At 44.6% G+C, this 19,201-nt stretch overlaps 2 protein-coding genes across 2 annotated transcripts in view; both read right to left on the reverse strand.

Moving 5' to 3' along the window:
- LOC122412202 (zinc finger protein 664-like) overlaps nucleotides 1-6,960 on the reverse strand; it is an 8,484-nt gene extending 1,524 nt beyond the window's left edge. Inside the window, exons 1-5 of the mRNA XM_043421594.1 lie at nucleotides 6,284-6,960; nucleotides 5,523-5,664; nucleotides 4,654-4,809; nucleotides 2,825-3,085; nucleotides 1,927-2,096 (exon numbers count right to left, since the gene is read on the reverse strand). Of these exons, the coding sequence (XP_043277529.1) occupies nucleotides 1,927-2,096; nucleotides 2,825-3,085; nucleotides 4,654-4,809; nucleotides 5,523-5,664; nucleotides 6,284-6,514 (960 nt within the window). The 5' untranslated portion in view covers nucleotides 6,515-6,960. The remainder of the gene's footprint in view (nucleotides 1-1,926; nucleotides 2,097-2,824; nucleotides 3,086-4,653; nucleotides 4,810-5,522; nucleotides 5,665-6,283) is intronic.
- Nucleotides 6,961-9,564: 2,604 nt separating this feature from the next.
- Nucleotides 9,565-18,965, reverse strand: LOC122412320 (uncharacterized). Its single transcript, XM_043421786.1, has 22 exons — nucleotides 18,768-18,965; nucleotides 18,528-18,690; nucleotides 18,358-18,404; nucleotides 18,027-18,260; nucleotides 17,585-17,716; nucleotides 17,231-17,465; nucleotides 16,977-17,134; nucleotides 16,780-16,910; nucleotides 16,446-16,716; nucleotides 15,165-15,342; nucleotides 14,903-14,995; nucleotides 14,615-14,791; nucleotides 14,153-14,383; nucleotides 13,844-14,074; nucleotides 12,162-12,462; nucleotides 11,934-12,079; nucleotides 11,633-11,830; nucleotides 11,278-11,484; nucleotides 10,910-11,166; nucleotides 10,720-10,834; nucleotides 9,876-10,035; nucleotides 9,565-9,799 (listed from the first exon to the last, which is right to left on the reverse strand). Exons 1-22 carry the CDS (start codon nucleotides 18,963-18,965, stop codon nucleotides 9,565-9,567), a joined length of 4,098 nt encoding a protein of 1,365 aa, XP_043277721.1.
- Nucleotides 18,966-19,201: the final 236 nt, after the last annotated feature.

Here is a 19,201-nt window from a genome sequence, read left to right on the forward strand (position 1 = left end):
GCGAGGCGGGAGAATGCGAGCGCACGGGTGAGATGATCCTCGGAGAACGTGCATCGATTGATTCCGTCGCGGGGATAATAAGCCCCGTGTCTCGCGAGCGCGAATATTTCGGCTCCAGGAGTCGAGTTTCGAAAGACGGGAAAAATATTCGGGGCGGAAGCGTGCCGATGGGAAAGCGTTTTCGTGCGTTTTAACGCGAATCAACATTGGCGAGATTAGGAGTATAAGTAGTGCCAGAGATCGATCACCTTTTCGGTATAAAAAAGGAACCCCCGAAACGAGAACTGTCAAAGCGCTCGTTAAAACTCCAGAAACGTCCTTGTCTTCCTTCCCCTCTTTTTTTCGGGAGGCTGCCCTGGCTCAACGTTTCACCAAAGTGGAAGAGATGCGGCGGAGCCAAGGAGCAGCGAGAAAGAGAGCGAGGACGCGCGCGCGAGAGAGAGAGAGAGGGACGAGGATGCGTGGTGGCGTGGTCGGTTTCTGGCGGAGCGTACGCATAAGTGAAACTTTCCTCGGAGGTAGCACGTACACAGAATCAAAGTGTACACATGTACGAAGCTTTTCTACACGGTAAAATGAACGAGTACTCGAACGCAGGAGCATGCGGGATTGAGCGCATAAGCGCGCATATATACCGCGTACATAAACAAAGGCGAGTGTGTGCGTGCATATAAAAGATATATAAAAGCGGTGCGGTGGCAACGAAGAACGGCCCCGGGGTACATACGTTCTCTGTCTCTCTAATTGGATTGCATTCCAAGCGGTAGCAAGTAATGGGCCAATTACAGTAGCTGATGGCAAGAGAGGAGCCCCAACAGCCTATATGGCTCCACCGGAGATATCATTACTTCGAAGGATTAGAGAAACTCATGCAGTTTCCGTTCTCCGATAAATAAAAACTTTTCTCCGCCCCCCTCCGCGCGCCCATCTTCCTCTTTTCTTCTCTCATCTCGCCTCTCCGTTCCTCCAAACATTTTTCTCTCAGCATACAAACGCATTCGCGTACACTCACCGATACCCGAGCAATATTTATACGCGAGCGTACAAAGGGACCCGAGGGAAACGGAAGGGCGTCGGATCCGCCTTTTCGGAGCATCGTTTACGCCTTTTTCATCGCGAATCGCGACCAATCACTCGCTCGAGACTCCCGATCGCGCATATATCTGTATCTCGAGCCTACCTGCACATATATTTTTACTCAACTGTGCACATGCGGTACAGTTCTACCGGGCTTACGCGCAGCATAATCTAGGCAAGAGCAATAAATGAAAGAGCGCGCGAAAAAAACGCTGCACGCGGGCAATAAACTTGTGGTGTGGTCAGCACGATGCCCGGCTCGTGTTTTATATGTATGGGCTTATATTTATATGGGGCTAAGCGACGCCCGTATTGAGAGGCTGCACAAGCGAGAGAGCGCAGCTCTCGAACCTCTCACGCGTTTTATGCATCTTTTATATTATATATATTTACATCTGGAAATGCATAAATTCCATTGAACAAGAAATTCTGTTCCTGAATGGCGTTGTTTGTGCTCCGAGTGTTCAACGTGCTTTCCACTAACTTCCAACCGTTCTTTACTTCTCGTAGGTTTTTAGGGCTTCTTTTTGTTTTGTTTCTTCAAAGCGCTGTAATTATGATCGTCATAATGAGCCTCGAGGGCCAGTGGGAAAGTGGAAGAATCTCGGGGAACTCGTATATCGTCGCTTTGATCAGAAATCAAATGCCCCCTTAATTTTCATCGAACCGCCGGAGATTTCGCTCGGACGAGGATATTCTCGGATATTTTTATTCCCCCGCTTCGCGATGCTCGAATCTTTGCGAATGCCTCGTTGGGACTCTCGAGCCTCTGAGGATCGAACGACTCTGATTTCCGTGGCACATTTGTCCTGAGAATTTACGAAAGTCCGAGGAGATTTTCAAACTCACCTTAATGTGCGTCATTCTATGGTAGTACAGGTTCGACGAGGCCGTGAATTTCTTTCCGCAAACGAGACACTGATGAGGCTTTTCACCGCTGTGTATTCGCTTGTGCGTGTTGAGCGAACTCGAGGTTGAGAAACCCTTGTTGCAAACCATGCAGACGTGCGGTTTCTCCCCTTCGATATGAAAACAAAATACGACGGAAATGTAGCCCGATTACCACAAAATCGATTCTCCTACCAACGAACTCTGTTTTCATTTACACTTCGTTCCATTCACGGGGAAAACACAGTGCTGCTTGCCTCGAGAAATTTTAATATTCTTCGCGTCTTTCGCTTCGACAACTCGCCACGAATTTTCCTCCACTCGAACTCTCCTTCCGTCAAAATTCGGCATTAAAAGATCTCCGGGATCCACGAGATCGTGGGACGCAAGGAAAAAAATGAAAATTTTTGAAATTCAGTGTTTTTTGTGTCCCGGCCACGTGCAGGATGAATCCACGACGTTAATGATTTTTTTTCTCCTTTATTTCAGAAAGGATCTCAATCGAGCCTCGTATCGCGTGACTAGACGGATAATTTTCATCCTCCCGTATAAATACACCAGCCCTTATGCTCCTATACGTATAAAAGAACAATAAACACGAGAGAAAGAACTCCTGGAATCGTCTTTGAGCGTTTTTCTCGTCGCGACCGGTCGCCCATTCATTTTCTCGTTTTTCGACCACACTTTTTGCCAATCCGTCGCGAGCCCCCCGTATAAAAGTCATTAACGTCGTAAGATAAGCACGAAGGATGCGTTATTACGAGTTTTCGAAGGAAAAACAAGCGCGACCGTTCCGAAGACTGATTTTTCAACTCATCAAAGTACCACGGTAAAATTCAACGCTTGCTACTTTTCATACCCGTATGCGTCCTCATATGTCGCTTAAGCAACGATGGACGGTCGAACGATTTTCCACAAACTTCGCACGGCAGGAGTACACGCTCCCCTCGCTTTATCGTCGTCAGGATACTGCAGTCCAGATGATCCCCTACCAAGGACAACGTCGATGAGGAACTCTCCTCCGAGGTCGACTCATACTCGTCGATGTCGTAGAATGAACTTGGCGTCGACGAGGACGAGCGATGCGAGAGGAGCGTCATCGACAGATCCAAAGGAGATTCTGTATGAATAAATAAAGGAAATAACAAAAATAAACAAACGTTCGTTTAAGGTATTTTTTCGTTGAATGGCAAATTATCGATTAAACGCCAAAAAGTAACGAGATCGTTCGACCAGATTTCACTCTTTTCGATGATTTTTAAACGTGGATAACTTTACTGACGGTAGCGAACCGTCACAATGTTTCTACTGAATTTACACGAGCTTCGATGTCACGATAGTTTCTTTATTCGGAATTGAAATTAGTGATTTTTCAATCCGCTAAATTTAGCAGAAAGTCAAAGCCCGAGGGAGGGCTCGGGGTGGGAACAGCGGGCGGAAAAAAATCGAAAAGTTTTCCAAGGGTGGTCTCGCTTCTCCCGCGGACACGTGAATTCGTAATTCCTTCTTTCGCTTCCTTTCTCTCGTTCTCTCTCTCTCTCTCTCTCTCCTTCGCCCCGTTCGTTTCTCGGCAACTTGACTCGCGCCGCCACAGGACAATCGCGTCGCAATCGAAAATAATATAAAAAAGAAGAAGAGGGAAAAGAGGAGGAGGAGAAAAAATCGAAAAGAAAGATAGTAAATGGAGTAAGAAGGCGGGTGAGCAGAGGAAGAGAAGGAAAGAGAGAGCGAAATAAGACTACCTACAAATCTGAAATGCAAATACAAGAGAGTCGGAATTTTTGTCGGCCAGATCAAGCTCCGGCGATTCAAATGTGTGTATGGTAAAGTCCTCCACCCTTTAACTCCCTCTCGGTCTTTTCTGAGCGCCCTCTTTTCCTCAAGGAGTGGAATAAAAGACAGTACAATGGATGCGTGGATTTGCCGCTTCGCATAGACGGTCCTTAGTTGCGCTGCCGTTTCTACTGCACTCCTCGTGCATCTTCAGCATCCCGAGCTTCTTGCGACTGTCGTATATGCGAACTTTCCAGAGATATGCCGCGGACGGGAGGCAAGAGATAAAAAGGGCCAAAGAAAGGAGAGCCTCCGAGGTTGAAAAAAGCGGCGCGGCGAAGGAATAAATGTTTGGCAGAATTGAAAAAGAGCCCGCCACAAAAAAGCCACAAAATTGAGAGGGAGGAGGAGGCAGATGAGCGGCGAGCCGAGGTTCGTGCGGGGCGTGCAGTTCTGCGGTGCATCAACGGCGACGAAAACCCCAAATGTACAGAAATAATAAAAAACAAACTGAAAACAACGAAAGTCACGGCAGCAAGGAACCTGAAAACCGAGTCAAAGCTCCCTCGCTCTTCGAATGTGAGCTGAATGCCTTCTGCGAGATTGAGAAATTGGACAGAAAGAGAGAGGGAAGAAAATTGCCCTTGTGGCCGGGCCACAAACACCAAAAAATATTCTCAAAGTGCAAACGACCATTTGAATGCTTATTTTACCGGGTGGCGAAGAAGTATCGTGAAGAAGTCAATCAACTCGAAAATACCACAAAAAGTGATCATGTTTTTTTTGTTTTTCTTTTTTTTTTCTTTTTTCATTCGTGAAATCCTGTTTGAAAATTGTGATAAAAACGATCCGATTCCTCCTCCCTGCCCTTCGATCTTATAAAATTATTGTGCCAATTCGTCGTTTGAAACTCACCTGCGAGTATCGAATCGATAGTGCATCTGTAAATCGCCGAACGTGAGCAAACGTCCCGCGATAGAAAAACGAAATCTTGATGAGTCGCTGGAAGAAACCATGCGACGAGCTCGGTATCCGGTTGGATGTCCTTAATTACTTCGAATATTGGCTCCCCTGAACGAGACACATTTAATTATCATTTTACTCCTTTCAACAGTATTTCTGAACGCGAAATAGTATCAAATTCTAATTGATTCTAATTGGAGATTTGATTAACTCGAATATATTCATCATTTTTCTAGTGATGAATTATAAATAATTTTTTTTCAGCGATAAAAACAACTCTCTACGAAATTATTAACATAATTTGAGTTTTTTAACCCGTAGACGCAACACTTGTTTTAAGGTCACACACTCACCACACTGCTGCAGATTTGCACTTGGACTTTTCAAAACTTTTTATTCCACCCAGCATGAATGTATGGAATTAATTTTACAACGAGACTTTTTAGGGGTAACGATTCCTTAGTAATTGATTACAATCGTTTAGAAAATTAAAAAATAACGTTTTATCATAGAAAAATGGCGAAATTGAAGAAAGGAATTTTTAAGTTCAGGACACTTGAAATTTTCGTGGGTACAGATTTGCACCAGTCTACGAGTTGAAACTTTTTTTTACTCAAAGTTTCTTTGCAATAAATTTACTTAATAAAATAAACTCAAATGAATTCACTTGAAGCTTTTTTGCAATTGCCATCGATTCGCGTCACGGCGACCTCATCATCCAATTTTTGATTTCTAATCAATAATCAGCTCCAATTAGTTATCGAGGGTCGTCGATGCACAAAGCGAGAAAAGTCGAACGGTATTGTTATTGGAATACTCACCCTTAACCTTGGTGCCGATGAGATTGACTTGCTCGTTGTACGTTTTAACAATACGCAGGAATCTTATCCAATTGCATTGGCGTTTGTTGAGATTGTAGTTTGAAAAAGAGACCTCATCGTAGCAGCCGTATTCCCGCCTAATCTGTAAGTCGATCGCTTAATGAGATTCGCCCACGAGAGTGTGAGGAAAAAAGAAGGATGCGAGATAAAAATAAAAAGAGAAAAACACGGATGAGAGGCTAACGCACGCTTTCAACTTATAAGGAAAGACAAGTTCGATCTTCGCGTATCGGTTCTATCGAGAAAACGATCTTTTTATTATTTCATCCGAATTTTTTTTCGGAATGCCTGCAAAATGTAACTGTATAACTTCTGAAAATTTACCGTTTTCCATAATCCATTTTTTCGTTCTGTTTTCCTTCGCGTCAATCGAGCGGAATTTTATTTTTGTGAGCCGATTTACTGCTCGGTATATTTTTTAAATAAAATTTGATGCAATTTAGTATTACGATTAAAATATTTGGTCGATTATTCACCGAGCTTTCTTATCACCTTAATTTCGAGTGAGTACAACACTGCTCGTCATTATCAAGGGTTTTCCTCCGCCTGTCACAACGTTTATCGTTCACAACATCATTTGATTCTGCCGATTTATATTTTCCAAAGCAACAGTCAAATTTAATATAAATTGGAAAGAATTTTGACAAGCAATTTTTGTTAGGATTGACAGGAAGGTTAACGAATGCATTTTGAATACTCACGTCGTTGTCATCGAGCAGAGAGTAAAGATCGATCTTGTCAAATCTGATGGATCCTTGAAAGGGGTATATGAGAGTGCCAGCGGGAATGAAAACGTTGGTCCACACGGAAATTCGTACGTCACCGACGACGGAGGTTCCGTCGTTTTTGAAAGCATTATGTTTGGAATGTGTGCGATCGTTGGGTTTGAGCACAAGTGAAAATTCCCTCGGTATGAGAACGCACGTTTCCATAACAAAAAAGGGGGCCCTTCAAGTAGCTGACTTTTTGAAGAGCCACCGGAAATGTTTCACCATCAATCCGGGGGTGAAATCTTGACGGGAAATCGTGTCACGTTATTGGCGAAAAGGGGTGGCGACTGGGGGACGAAAATTCGAGGGAAAAAGTGGCTTCGAAGCGCTCGAAGAGGGGACTACTTTGGACTTCATTCACAGAATCGCAACCGGCGAACCGCGGGGGTTTTCGATTGATAAAAATCGCACAAGTTCGACTCTGCGTCGATCTACTTCGATTAAGAGCGACGAACGAGCGATTCGAGATCGAGGTGCCGAAGGGAGCGCGATAAAACGTGGGCGAGTCGACGACTGTTTCAGTGGATTTCGCATACGACGGTGTTGTCGCTGGCTGGACGTGCAAGGTGCAAGGCCCTCGGCTGACTGGATGGGATTAACCGACTGATCTTGACCTTGCGACGGGTTATACCAGCAGCATTTGCTACCGAATGGGTAGCCCTTCCCCTTCCTCTGGCCTTCTTCCTCCTCCAGTTTCTCCACTTAATATTTCTTTTCTTCTTGTTCTCGGTGATGCTTCTCGTCTGAAAGGGACCCCACTCCGATCGATCCGGGTGTGTTCGTGTGCACGTTGATGCGGGAGCTCGCGACGGGCCCGGTGCGAGGTCCGCAGCGGGAGTTTCCCCTCTCCGCGCGCCTCTTTCTTCTTTTTCCGCGCTTTTATTCTAAAATCCTTTGCTCCCTCTCTCGTCTCCTCGCCCGTTCTCGCAGCTCTCCCACCGTGTTCCTTCTCTCGTCGTAGCGACTCTCCTTTGCTCCGGATCCCGCGAAGCTCGCTCTTCCCTAACGCGGGCGACTGGACGCCCGCTCGTGTAAGCTGTCCATGCGGGAATGAGCGGAGGGACAGGGCAGGGAGAGGAGAGAAAAATATGTTTATCGGGAGGAGAGCGAAGCTCTCGCGCCATTCCGCGGGGCACAAGGAAGCCGCTCTCCTCTCCTCGTGCTCACGAGCTCTTCCTTTTTCGCCGTCCCGAAGAGGGGGGAGATGCGAAGAGGGCGCGCGCCCAGCCTCTTTCCAGGGGCTCAGAGAAACCACGTGGGCGATGCTCTCTCTCTCGGCACCTGTCGCTCCCTCGCCCCCTTCCGCTGGCGCTCTCCGCGCGCGCTCATATCCCGGGAGTGAAGTGGACGAAAAAACGAGCCGCAACAGTCGGGAAAAGGATCTTTCGCGGAGCAGATTCTCTTATTTCCAGGCAACAGTGTGTACGCCGCGGGCGCTTCATCTCCCTCCCCTCCTTCGCTCAACGATCTCGATCTTCTTCCCTCCTCCTGCTCCGTCCCGCTCCCTCGCTCGGCTCCATCCACGCGACGCACCTCGGCTTCACCACCCTTTACTTTTCCCTCTCCAACCGCTTCGCTGTCCAGCCTGCGATCCCTCACTGCCAAAAGGAAGCGGGCCGCACACCTTCCCACCAACGTTACGCCCGTCAACGTCTCTCCACGGGAGGGGCGGGCTGGACCGATCGCCTGTCAACCTGCTGCCCGTCCGATTCGCCTCCCGCTCCGTATAAACATACACCAGCGTTCCACGCTGTGCATATACCCGCACCACAACTATAGCTATATTTAAGCCTCGCGAATATTATTCGCTACCTTCAGGACAGACGCGAAGACGGAGAGAGACGCTCGCGCCTCTTGGCTACCCTTTTCTCGCCTTTTTTTATTCCGCCTCGTCTTCTTTGCGCATAAACATATGCGGATACTGTACGGGCCATTCCACCTTAAGTGGGACTCTTTTTCGGTCCATAAAATGGTCATTGGGCCAGAATTTGAGGCGAAAAATCGACGGGACACCGCGGGACACCGGGAGGGGGGGGGGGGGGGGGGGGGGGAAAGTAAATCCAACGATTTTTCGCATCATCGCAGTTTCTGTCGCATTTCTTCAACGCTCGTTCAATCTACCTGGATCGAATCGCCGATGCCGTTCGAGCTGATTTCTCGAAAGAGGCTCCTTCATCGCGAAGAGCTCCGCAGCGGACGCGCGTCGTTGTGGACAGAGTCGCGATTATAAGTTACCAGAATCTCGGCGATGCGTGCACATGCGGGGCATTTTATTTTCGCGCAAACCACTCCCGACGCGTCCACGTGCACGCACGCATACACGAGAGCACCTGTTGTCTCCGCCCCTTTCTTCAAATTCTTTTCGGCCTCTGATTCACTTCTTCTCAAAGATTCCGGGGACTTGGATTCAGCCTCGCCGGGACAGCTCGCCGAAAAGATTTCCAAAAAATCCTGCTCGGCCGGTCGAATTTGCCTGAACTTTCGGGAGCATGAATTCGAGGATTGTCGAAACTCGATTGCACCTCGTTTCCTCACCAAGACATCGAAGATTTTCATCGGTTATTTTACCAAGTTCCAGAATCCGAAAACCCGAGATTGCACTCGTAACGAAGAAGGCAGAAAATGAGTTTGAAAAAAGCGAGAGCACAGTCTTGAAAAGACGTGTAAACGAACGAGTCGAAGGACTGCCACCGGATCGGCATTACACGCGCTGGTTGTAGCTCGCGTGGTCCACCAAGAGCTGCGGCGAGAGAAACAACGACGAAAAGGACGAATACGACGTCGAGGTATATCATGACCAGAGAGACTTGAGGTGAAATAAAAAAATGAAATAAATGAAACGAGAGCATATATAACCGCTGATAACTTGTTTTCGCATGATCGTACCATCCGCCTGACTCGATCTTACACTTTATATCGGCAAATACATATACATATACGCACCAAGAAACTGTTTCTACTGAATTGGAAAAAATGAGAAAAAAAAACGAAGAAAAAAAAAATGATGAAACAAAAGCAGACATAAAAATCGTGTCTGCTCAGCGGAGATCTACGGGCTAATACGACGAGGAACGTTGTGCATTTTCTGCTTGATAACACCCGCTGGATTAACGTCCTTAAATCGGTTAATTCCGGCCGTTGATTGGTAAAATGGAAAGACTCGTTCGATCCTTGGACAAATGGCTGCTCGACTATCGTGGGAGTCGAGAGATTCATGGACTCTCGTCAGTTTCACTATTTCCGATGAGTTTTTCCTCCTCGATTTCCTCGCTTCGACGAAACTTGGATTTTCCTGGTTTTGATGATCCGATGTTTTCCTTGCTGGACTCGCGGTTCGATCGGAATTTCCATCGCTTCGATTGATCCTTCGGTACTGGCACTCTTTTCAGTTCCGAAATCGGCACCTTTCGCTCGATCGGACCGCGATATTTTCCTGATTTGCGGAATCTGTGCGGTTTTCATCCATTATAGTCGAAAATCCGTTCTCTCGTTTGCCGCGGAAAGCAAAACCTCGCGAAATTACCTTGCGCAGAAACCGATAACGACGATTATGCAGGCGGTCAGAAGCAAGAAAATAACCAGGGCCAAAACCGCGGCGAATGTCTCGTTTGGCACCCAACCGAAAATCGGTCTCGTTAACTCGTCCTCCATCAAATACGTTCTCCAATTCGGCGGCCCTATCACTGAGAATTTTGTTTTTTGTAATCTTCTGATTTTATTTATTCAGAAACAGGCGCACTCAATTCCCTCAATTTCCACTGATTGACTCGTTAATTCATTGCCATTTCGATTGATTTTCCTTCCGCAAGCTTCGTTCTCTCTGTCTGCGAGTCACTCGCACGAATATCTTCAAGAATTTAATTTAAGGTATTCCTTTCGCTAACCCAAATATTCTACAAACAACTGTTTTTAAATAATAGTGAAGTAAAAGCGCGTGCGAATAGATTGGCCAAATTTCAGGGCAGTTCGTCGAACATTTAATGAAGAATTAAAACTTAAAAAATCATAAAATTTATACAGGAGCTTACGGAGGTTCCATCATCACCACATTTCTATTCAATCATTCATACATAAATTTCTGATACAAACTGTCTCACAGATTGAAAAAATGTTAGGAATCCATAACGACGATAAAAATATTGAAAAAGTGGCAGAAGCAGAAGCTTTTCCTATATGTAATTGCGACTTCTCAGAGGTTAGGAATCAGGCCAAATTTCGAGTGCCCCAATTTGCGCCACCAAAAACTACGCTCATGCGAAAGGAATCCCTTAATTACCGATCGGTCGATGAAAAATCGAAGGAACGCGATTCAATGAGGTGTCAACGCAGCTGAGCCTGCGGGGTTCGACAAAGAAGCTTAAAAATACCTTCGACCAAAATGGCGTTCGTAATCCACTCAAATCCTAAATCTTCCTGCTCAACATGGCATTTCCAGAGTCCTGCGTGCGATCGATTCACGGCAGGGATCGAGTCGAGGTTCACCTTAGAAACAATATCGAAGGAAATAATATCGAAGTCTTCGAAAGAGTCGGGGAAAACGCGAGGGAAGAAACTCACGGTAATCGGTAACGTTATGCCGTAATTTTTCCACGTTGCGTTCCCCAAGCTCCACGAGATTTTGAGATCGGCGTACAAATATCCGAGGGTAACGGCATGGCATATCAGAGACATCGGCAGAGTCTCTCGAAGCGTCACGACAGTTTTCACCGGGTAAACGACGAGGCTCGCCATTTTGAGGATCATGTGCCTCCCGTCGACGCGAAGAAAAGTGAGCGTGTAAACCCCCGAGTCGTCGGTTCTCGCGCTCTTGATAACTTTTGTATCGAACGTACACCAAGAATCGCATTAAAGGAATCAACGTTCGAGCGATTTCCAATCGATCGGAATCGTCAAATGGAGAATTACAGATTTAGAGATTCCCTCACCGATATCGTCCGCCACTATTTTCATTCTCCGCGTTTCAGCATCCAAAAAGATTCCGTTGCGAGACCAGCGGAATTCAGAATCGGGTGATTCGGTTTTAATCGCCGCTGTCAAATCCGGATCCGAAGGAATCGTAACTTGCCGACCCTCCCTTACACTCAGCATCGTGTGATTTCGTCGAATTCTTCGCTTTATAAATTTCACCGTATCTAGAAAAAAGCCGCTTTCAATTTCAATGTGAAACCATCGTGAAATGAAAATAAATCGGAAATTCATCGCCAACGATTTCCATACAAAGAGCTCTTCTGTTTTGTCATTTGCGAGTAACGTCCGCTTTTCCTCAAATTTCTAACCCACCCTCGGTTATGTCACCACATAAAATTGTATTGCACCGTCCTGACATGGCGTCCGGCCCCAAACAAGGCTCCCCTTTTACATTTGGCACAGGATTGTTGCAAACTCGTTTACGAATGCCAACACCACCGTCGCAGCTGGCGCTGCACGCCCAGGGGCCCCATTCCGACCATCCGCCATCCACGGGATCACCGTCGATATCTGATTCGATTAAAAACCACAAAGACACGTGAATCGATATGGTCCCAATGAAATGTTGATGGAAAGCGGAGCCGCAAAGTTTCGTTGCCGAGCGGAGCCTCACCTGCTGGCAAACAATTCGCTACCCAAGTGACCCAACCCCCGTTTTCGACGATTATTGAAAAAAAATAAAATAACAAGGGATGCGTGTGCTGATAGTGGAAAACGGAAGTTCCGTTTCTGAAAACGTCGATGGTGCTGTTTCGCCACCTGGTTAAATAGCCAGGGAAGATTTCATGAAAATGGGATCGTTCGATGATCGTTTTTTTGTCGAGCTCGCCGGTCTGCTTACCACAATGTGATGTTCGTCCACGTTTTGACGTCGAAAAGAGGTGCAACTGATTTTTTCTTGTGGTAAGTATTCAAGTTTGGATACGTTTGTTTGACGAATTGGACCGACCTTCCTGCCTCGCCTACTCTAACAGCGTAATAACCTTCGGCACCGGGGAACAAAAGGAGCGGTATCAGGATAACTCCTTCGGCTCGAACCATGAGGACGAGTCGATCAGGATTTGCGATTGCGGACTTGCTCCATGCCGAGAGTGGCAGAATTCTCGTGATTCTGTCGATTTTCGTGTTTTCTATGTGGCAGCCTGCAATCAACATTATTTAAGGTAGCCCATGCACGAAACGATTTTCTTAAGAAAGTTTTAACATTTCGACTGACACGCGTATCAAATTCCAAAGGGTTTGTTTTATTGGTTATTTAGATAAACGTGCTTAAATACGAAGAAAAATACACGGAGGTGTAGGGACTATGCGCAAAAAACCGTTTGTCTTTCTTATTTCTCTTTGCGCTCTCTAAAGCGATTTTTGACGTGAAAAACTATAGTGTTTTAGCCAGGGACGAATGAAACATCGGGTTCAGTCAGTGACGGATCCCCGATTAATTAACGGCTTGTAATTTCATTCGGCAAAAGATAAATTGAAAAAATTTACTCACAATTTCGAATTAATGACTCTGAGATTAATTTAGAGTGATAATATCTTTAATTAGGAAGTCAAAATCGAGCCAATTTAGACACCCATAAAATGCGATCCTTCGGACAAGATCTATCTTAAACACGAAATTGAGCTTTTGAATTTGCTCAAACTATGAATGCACAGTGGAGGTCAGAAGAAACGACATCGGAAGCCTGTGGAAATAAATGGTTTCACCTCAACGAGGAATTATTGTTAAATCAATCTGAAGCAATGAGCAATGAGGAAGTTTAATGAAAAATAACTGTTAAGGAGTTTTGGTACATGTTGAAAAATGTTAAGAAATTGACAAAATTTGGTGGTAACGATTTTCGACATAAAGTGCAAAAGCACAATTTTTTCAAAATTTTCTTCTCCATAGTTATCGAGTAATTAAGCATTAAAGCACAGTTCATATACCCTTCGAAACGCTATGCTTATACACGTGATCTTTCGTGTTCAATTACTCGATAACTGTGTAGAAGAAAAATCTAAAAAAAATGTATCGTCGAGTTTGGTATTAAAGAATATGATCACGAAATTTTATAAAATTGTGAACTTGTTGAAATTATTAGTTCTCATCATGGTTTAGCATGACAACATTGTGTCGACTGTCCCGAAACTCCTTAAGGAGGGTGGATCACGAAATCAAAATAATCAGAATTTGATCAAATTTCGTGATAACATTCTTTGGCATCGAGTATACAAATACAATTTTTTTCAAATTTTTTTACCACATGGTTATCGAATAATTGAGCGTTGAATAAAAGTTCTTATGCACGAGATGTATAACTGTATACATGTAAATTCTGTGCTTATACACGTGAACTTTAGTGTTGAATTACTCGAGAGCTATGTGGTAGAAAAATGTAAAAAAATTGATATCGTCTCATATACCTTTAAAGAATACATTTACGAAATTTTATGAAATTCTTCATACTTTTAACATGCTTTAGCATGGAAACATTGTATCGTCGCGATCCACCCTCCTTAAATTGTTCTGTTCGTACTAACGAGTATCGCAATCGAAGGACACTCCAATCGCACGGCCGAGCTCGCTCGTATAGTAATAGTAAACGGGATAGAACGCTAGGGCAGGGTCTGGATGATCCCATTGGAAAAGTGGATACGGTGCCCCTTCGTAGTAAAGCATGACGTGACCCCGTGGAACTTTGATGATGAAAGTGCTCCATTTTCCGAGATAGATTAAGTGAGGCAGAGTCGTTTCCTTGACCAATTTAATGTCTGCGAAATCGATGGATCGAATGGACGATCAAAGTGTAAGAGAAACGTGGCTGCCAAAAGTCTCTTTTGATCGTTCACCTCCTTCCTCGCTCTCATAGTACAAGGCAACCTTCTCGTTATCGACGGCTCCGACTTTAAGTATGTAACGAGATTTGAGACCATCCTCGGCAGTGAATACAAATGTTATCGAGTCCGGTTGATCAGGCTCCCAGGCTTTCAACGAAAACTTCAGGCCTTCGGTTCGATGCTCTGGCAGAACGTATAAGCGTCTACCGAGACCGGTGCCTCTGACGAAAAAGGTGCACTCTTCTGCTCGTCATGATCCCAATAAAGTACGAAAAACACTAGAAAACTTGGACGACTTGGAAAATTTCAGTCATTTTTTTTTTTATCAAAGAAAACTCGATTTAGATACAAGAATTGGAGTCGTCGAACTCATGCGTTCAGGGGGTACTTTTGGGGTGAAAAAAACTGCAGAAACGTCCAGTTCCATTGGATTGACACAATTTTTGGAAAATGTGTATTAAAAATGTTTCTAACCTGGCATATCACAGTCCCTGATGTCACAAAGGTCCTGTGGCACGAGGGGGTCAGTCGTGTAACACCAAGTACCAGCGATGTCTCTGGAAGGGTCGCGGCAATAATTGCTCGCGTTTCTCACGCTCCCTTCCGGATACAGGGAATCGTTGAGGTACTGAGGATTCACAGGGTGAATCGGTTCCGACGATCTCCTCGATTTGGAATCTCCATCTTCGTCGTCTCCGCTCGACATTGCCGTCGTCGTTTCGCTCTCCTCATCGGTCGCGTCATTTTCCGAACGTTCGTCATCGTATCTGTTCATCCACTTGGCACAGGTTCGTCCTGATCGGGTCGTGGATAATTTACCAATGTAATCGTTTGCTGTGCCTGCCATTCGACACTCTGGAAATGGTTGCGACGTCAAAAGTCGTCGTTTTAAATCAATTGGCTTTGAGCATGTTTTGGTGACTCGATCACCATCGCAGTTTCGATCGACCATCAATTTCCCAATATTTTCTTCGTCGTTCGACTGCAATTTTCTTTTGAAAAAAACTGAAAAAATCTTTCTAACCTAAAGATCTGCAACTCCTGATCGGACAATATTGTTTCGACAGGGTTGAAGGGTCTTCCAGGGTCATGGAATAGCAGTAAGGGCCTTTAGGGTCTCGTCCTGGATTTCTGCATTTACTGAGCGCCTTCAAGGCCGAACGATCGATGAACAATTTGTTCTTTTTATCGTCATCTGGAACCTGGCAGTCATGCGGGCCTTTGGAATCTGATCTTCATAGCGGAGAAACGGTACCATGTCAATATAACACAACATCAAAATAACATTGTAAAAAAAAATAACACAGTTTCAATACAACACAAGCAAAACTAACACAGCACCAATATAACATGTGTTAAAAATAACATGATGACAAAATAACATTAATTTTATCACCATTTATTGATCTTATCATAATCGATATAATAGGTTTACTTTCGTGTTCAATTATTGATGAAAATCGAATCGATACATACACTCGATCGCCTCTGTATTCGGAACACTTTTGATACGCGGAGAGAAAAAAATAGTAAGAATTACTATGCCGCCATGGTATTGGGGTTCTATATCGCCCATTTTGAAGGTTTTTACCAAAAATATTGTAATTTCTAAGTAAATTCTGAATGAAAATTTTTAAATTGCGTATTTTGTTGTGACAAAGGTTTAAACTGTGCTATTTTTTCCTAACATAGTTCACCAAATAAACGTTGTAAAATTTATGTTGACTCGATGATGAACCGTCAAGTAGAATTATTATGCCGTTTTGCTATACTCAGTACTGTTTTCACAATTGAAATTTACAGTTGAACATAGTAAAATTTGAGGAGCTCGAACACAAGCATCGATCATACGCCAAAGTGTTTAGAAATTTGCTATGGTAAATAACAGAATTTCATTCGCGATTGTACGATAATATACCGGTATACATGTGTACCGATGTATTTATTTTGACATCACTCATCAATTTTCATCGAGTCGCTTCATAAAAAATTACTATCTATGTTCGTAAGAATTAATAAATATTACCGATATAGAACCTTACTTCTATGGCACCATAGTAGTTTTTAGTGAAATTTTCTCTCCGTGTACGTGTGCGGAGTGGGTTCAGAGCACTTTATCGAACATTTTGCCCCGGTCTCCCCATACATTAATTACATGTTATTGCTCGTTGTTATTTATGTTGCATGTTATTTTTGTTGTATGTGTGTTATTTCTGTATGTTATTTTGTCTCGAGTTATTTTGACGTTATGTTACATTGACGTGTCACCGATGAAACGTCAATTAATTTCATTTTGCTCGCATACTTCCGAAGAAATCCATGGAGCACAGGGCAGTTCGTTGACACTCGTCCATTGGAAGCCTCTGTAATTATAATCGTCAAGATTCGTGATGCAATTTGGTGGCGTTGGAGGTTCCACGGGTTCAGGAGAGCAAAAAAATGTCCACATTGCTACATTGTTCGGGCTGCCGACACTGAACCATCTTATCGCCGCAAATGCGTGGTCTTTGAAGTAAAAAATCTCTTCGCTCCTGTGAGCATGCTCAGCAAACAGCTGCAAATGGGGTCCGAAGATGCTGCGAATGAGGATTATTTTTCTCGTTATGGGCTCAGACACTTTCCTCAAATTTCGTTCCTACCTGATGCTGAATTCTTTCCAAACCCAAAAATCGAGCAGACCCTTGGCAGGCACATCTTTCAAATGTTGCTTCGTTGATTTCTCACTCTTCTGATAAGTCAACGTCACTGTATGCGCTTTCCCAATCGTAATCTATGCCAAAATTAAGTTTAAAAAATAACCTTTCCAGAATCCCGACTGCCTCGAGGCTCGACTTACCGCGTAGGACGGAAACAGGAACCCGGGACTTTTGTACAAATTTATGATGGCATTGTTGCTAGCTCGGACGTGAAAACGAACGTCGTAAGTCGTGTTTCTCGGCTGGAGGGGCCACATTCGAAGATAGTCCGCTCCGAAGGTCGTGTGGACTTCGCACTCTGAGGAATAGAAATCGAGCGATTGAAACTCATCGAAGCTTCGCACTCCTCAACGGAACTCACTGCGATCTTTCTTCAAGAAACAAATCCACGTACTTTCCTGACAAAATTCCGTGCTCCACAGCACACCCGTTCCCATGAGACCGTAATAAAGGAAACTGTCCAGGTAAAGTCTCGAAATAGTATTTTTCTTCTTATACTCATCCGTGAACAACGGCCTCGAGGCACCGTGCAAGCCAACGGAGATAAACCCACCCCCCCAATTTATCCACAATCCGGTCCACTTCGAGCAGAGAACAATGTTCGGTGTTTTTTTGAAATCTTGCTCATCCTCAACCGCCCAAGTGGAGTGATTATGGAAAATTTTATAGAGATGAGCAGAAACAAATCGATCGAATCATTCGATCGAAAGACGCTTTCTCGATTTTTTTATTTTTCTCAACAACTCACCCCGACCGACGGCAGTGCCTGGCCACTCCCTTTGTTCGATATCACTATTTCCACCCCGGCTCTCCAGTCCTGAGCGATCTTTCGCGCGGACGTTGGAATTGGCAGAAGACTCAACAGGAGTCTCGCTTCGGCCTGAAAACGAGCACCAAAATTATCAGGCACATTGACCTGGGGACACGATCATTCTACTGTAGGAAAATACGTTTCGTTCGTCGACAGGGTTCCAGAGCTTCACCCACAGTGTCATATTCCCGTAAGTTTCGTCGAGTTTTGTTATGGTGGAATAAGCCGAGGCATTACGGGTGTAAACGAGGCAGTCTGGAAAATGGGAATAAATCCATAAAAAATAAAAAATAATTGAGTTTTTAGTGAGTTTTATTAGAAAAGCCATTTTCAAATGACATCGAATTCAGCGGCGATGGAAATTTTCAATTATTCTGACGTTCGAGCCCGTAAATCTTCTCGGACCTTTGTCGTCGCAGAAAGGGACGTCGCAGTACTGTTTTCCCACGGTTTCGAGATTCTCATCCTCAACGTAACACCAAGGTCCTCCAGGATCGTCGGTAGGATTACGGCAAAAAGCTTTCGCCTTATTTCGTGAAAGTTCAGGGAAGTTTTGGTTTGGAAACTTTTTAGTCTTCAACGAGGTAAAGGGATTGTAAGTGATAAGATTATCCTTTGAGAAATGAATGTTTTGACAGTTTTCGTACTTTTCCCTTCGCCAGTTTGTGTCGAGAGTCCCATGATTTACATTTGTTTCCTGTCACACTGACTTTCTTCGTTCCACCGTATTCGGCCCCTGTCCCAGAGATTCTGCACTCTGTCAAATGACCGAGAGTCGGGCAATGAAGAAACTTTTAATGCGGCAAAGCCCACCTGGAAATCTCACGCAACTGCTGGCGCTTTCGTCGTTAATGAATTTTGAGACTCCGCTGACTTTTACCTCCGTAATTGCAGAGCGGAATTCCGCAATCGTCGTCGATCAACGACGGGTCCATGCTGTAACACCACGGACCTTTGGGATCGTTGGTGGGATTGCGACAATAATTTTTAGCCATTTTCATCGACCTTTCAGGAAAATTTGTGCTCTTGATTTTGGAGCTTATCTACAAAAATGGGAAACAGGCTGTCAATGCTCGGTGGACTGAAGAAAAAATGGTTCCTCGAGCGGCAATTCTCAGACTTTGTGAACTGGATTTTTCGTGCTCCAAGATTGACAGCGTATTCCACCTGCCGTCGTTCCTTTTTCGCCTTGATATTCCGTCCCGAAATGACTCAGTTTACACTGCCTCAAATCGGTCCTCGTTGCTTTGTGAGGCGGAGCTGTAATGGAGGCTGGATTAAAGGACGAAATTTTGTCGCGAATTAGATTCCCTCTCATGGTGGTTCAAGCGCTTACTTTTTTTCGCACTTTTACAGTCTGAGACGACAATTATGATGGATACGAGAAAAATGTGGCTCAACGGTAATCGGACATTCGTCATTTTGCAATGATTTCTGGCCACGTTGAAAGTCACTTGTGAACGTTTCGAGAGGTTAATATTTTCGAGCCGATTCCCCAACTTACTTCACACCGGAGACAGCAGGCTTCAGGTGGCAAGAAAAACGGCGATTCGA

Source organism: Venturia canescens, chromosome 6 (genome assembly GCF_019457755.1).
Source record: "Venturia canescens isolate UGA chromosome 6, ASM1945775v1, whole genome shotgun sequence".
NCBI lineage: Eukaryota > Metazoa > Arthropoda > Insecta > Hymenoptera > Ichneumonidae > Venturia > Venturia canescens.

Coding starts and splice junctions, on each gene's coding strand:
- LOC122412320 (XM_043421786.1), bottom strand. CDS start 18,965: ATGAGAGGGAATCTAATTCGCGACAAAATTTCGTCCTTTAATCCAGCC. Junction 12,080..12,161: donor TGGACGAACATCACATTGTG/GTAAGCAGACCG, acceptor CTATTTAACCAG/GTGGCGAAACAGCACCATCG. Junction 11,167..11,277: donor AATAGTGGCGGACGATATCG/GTGAGGGAATCT, acceptor TCGATACAAAAG/TTATCAAGAGCGCGAGAACC.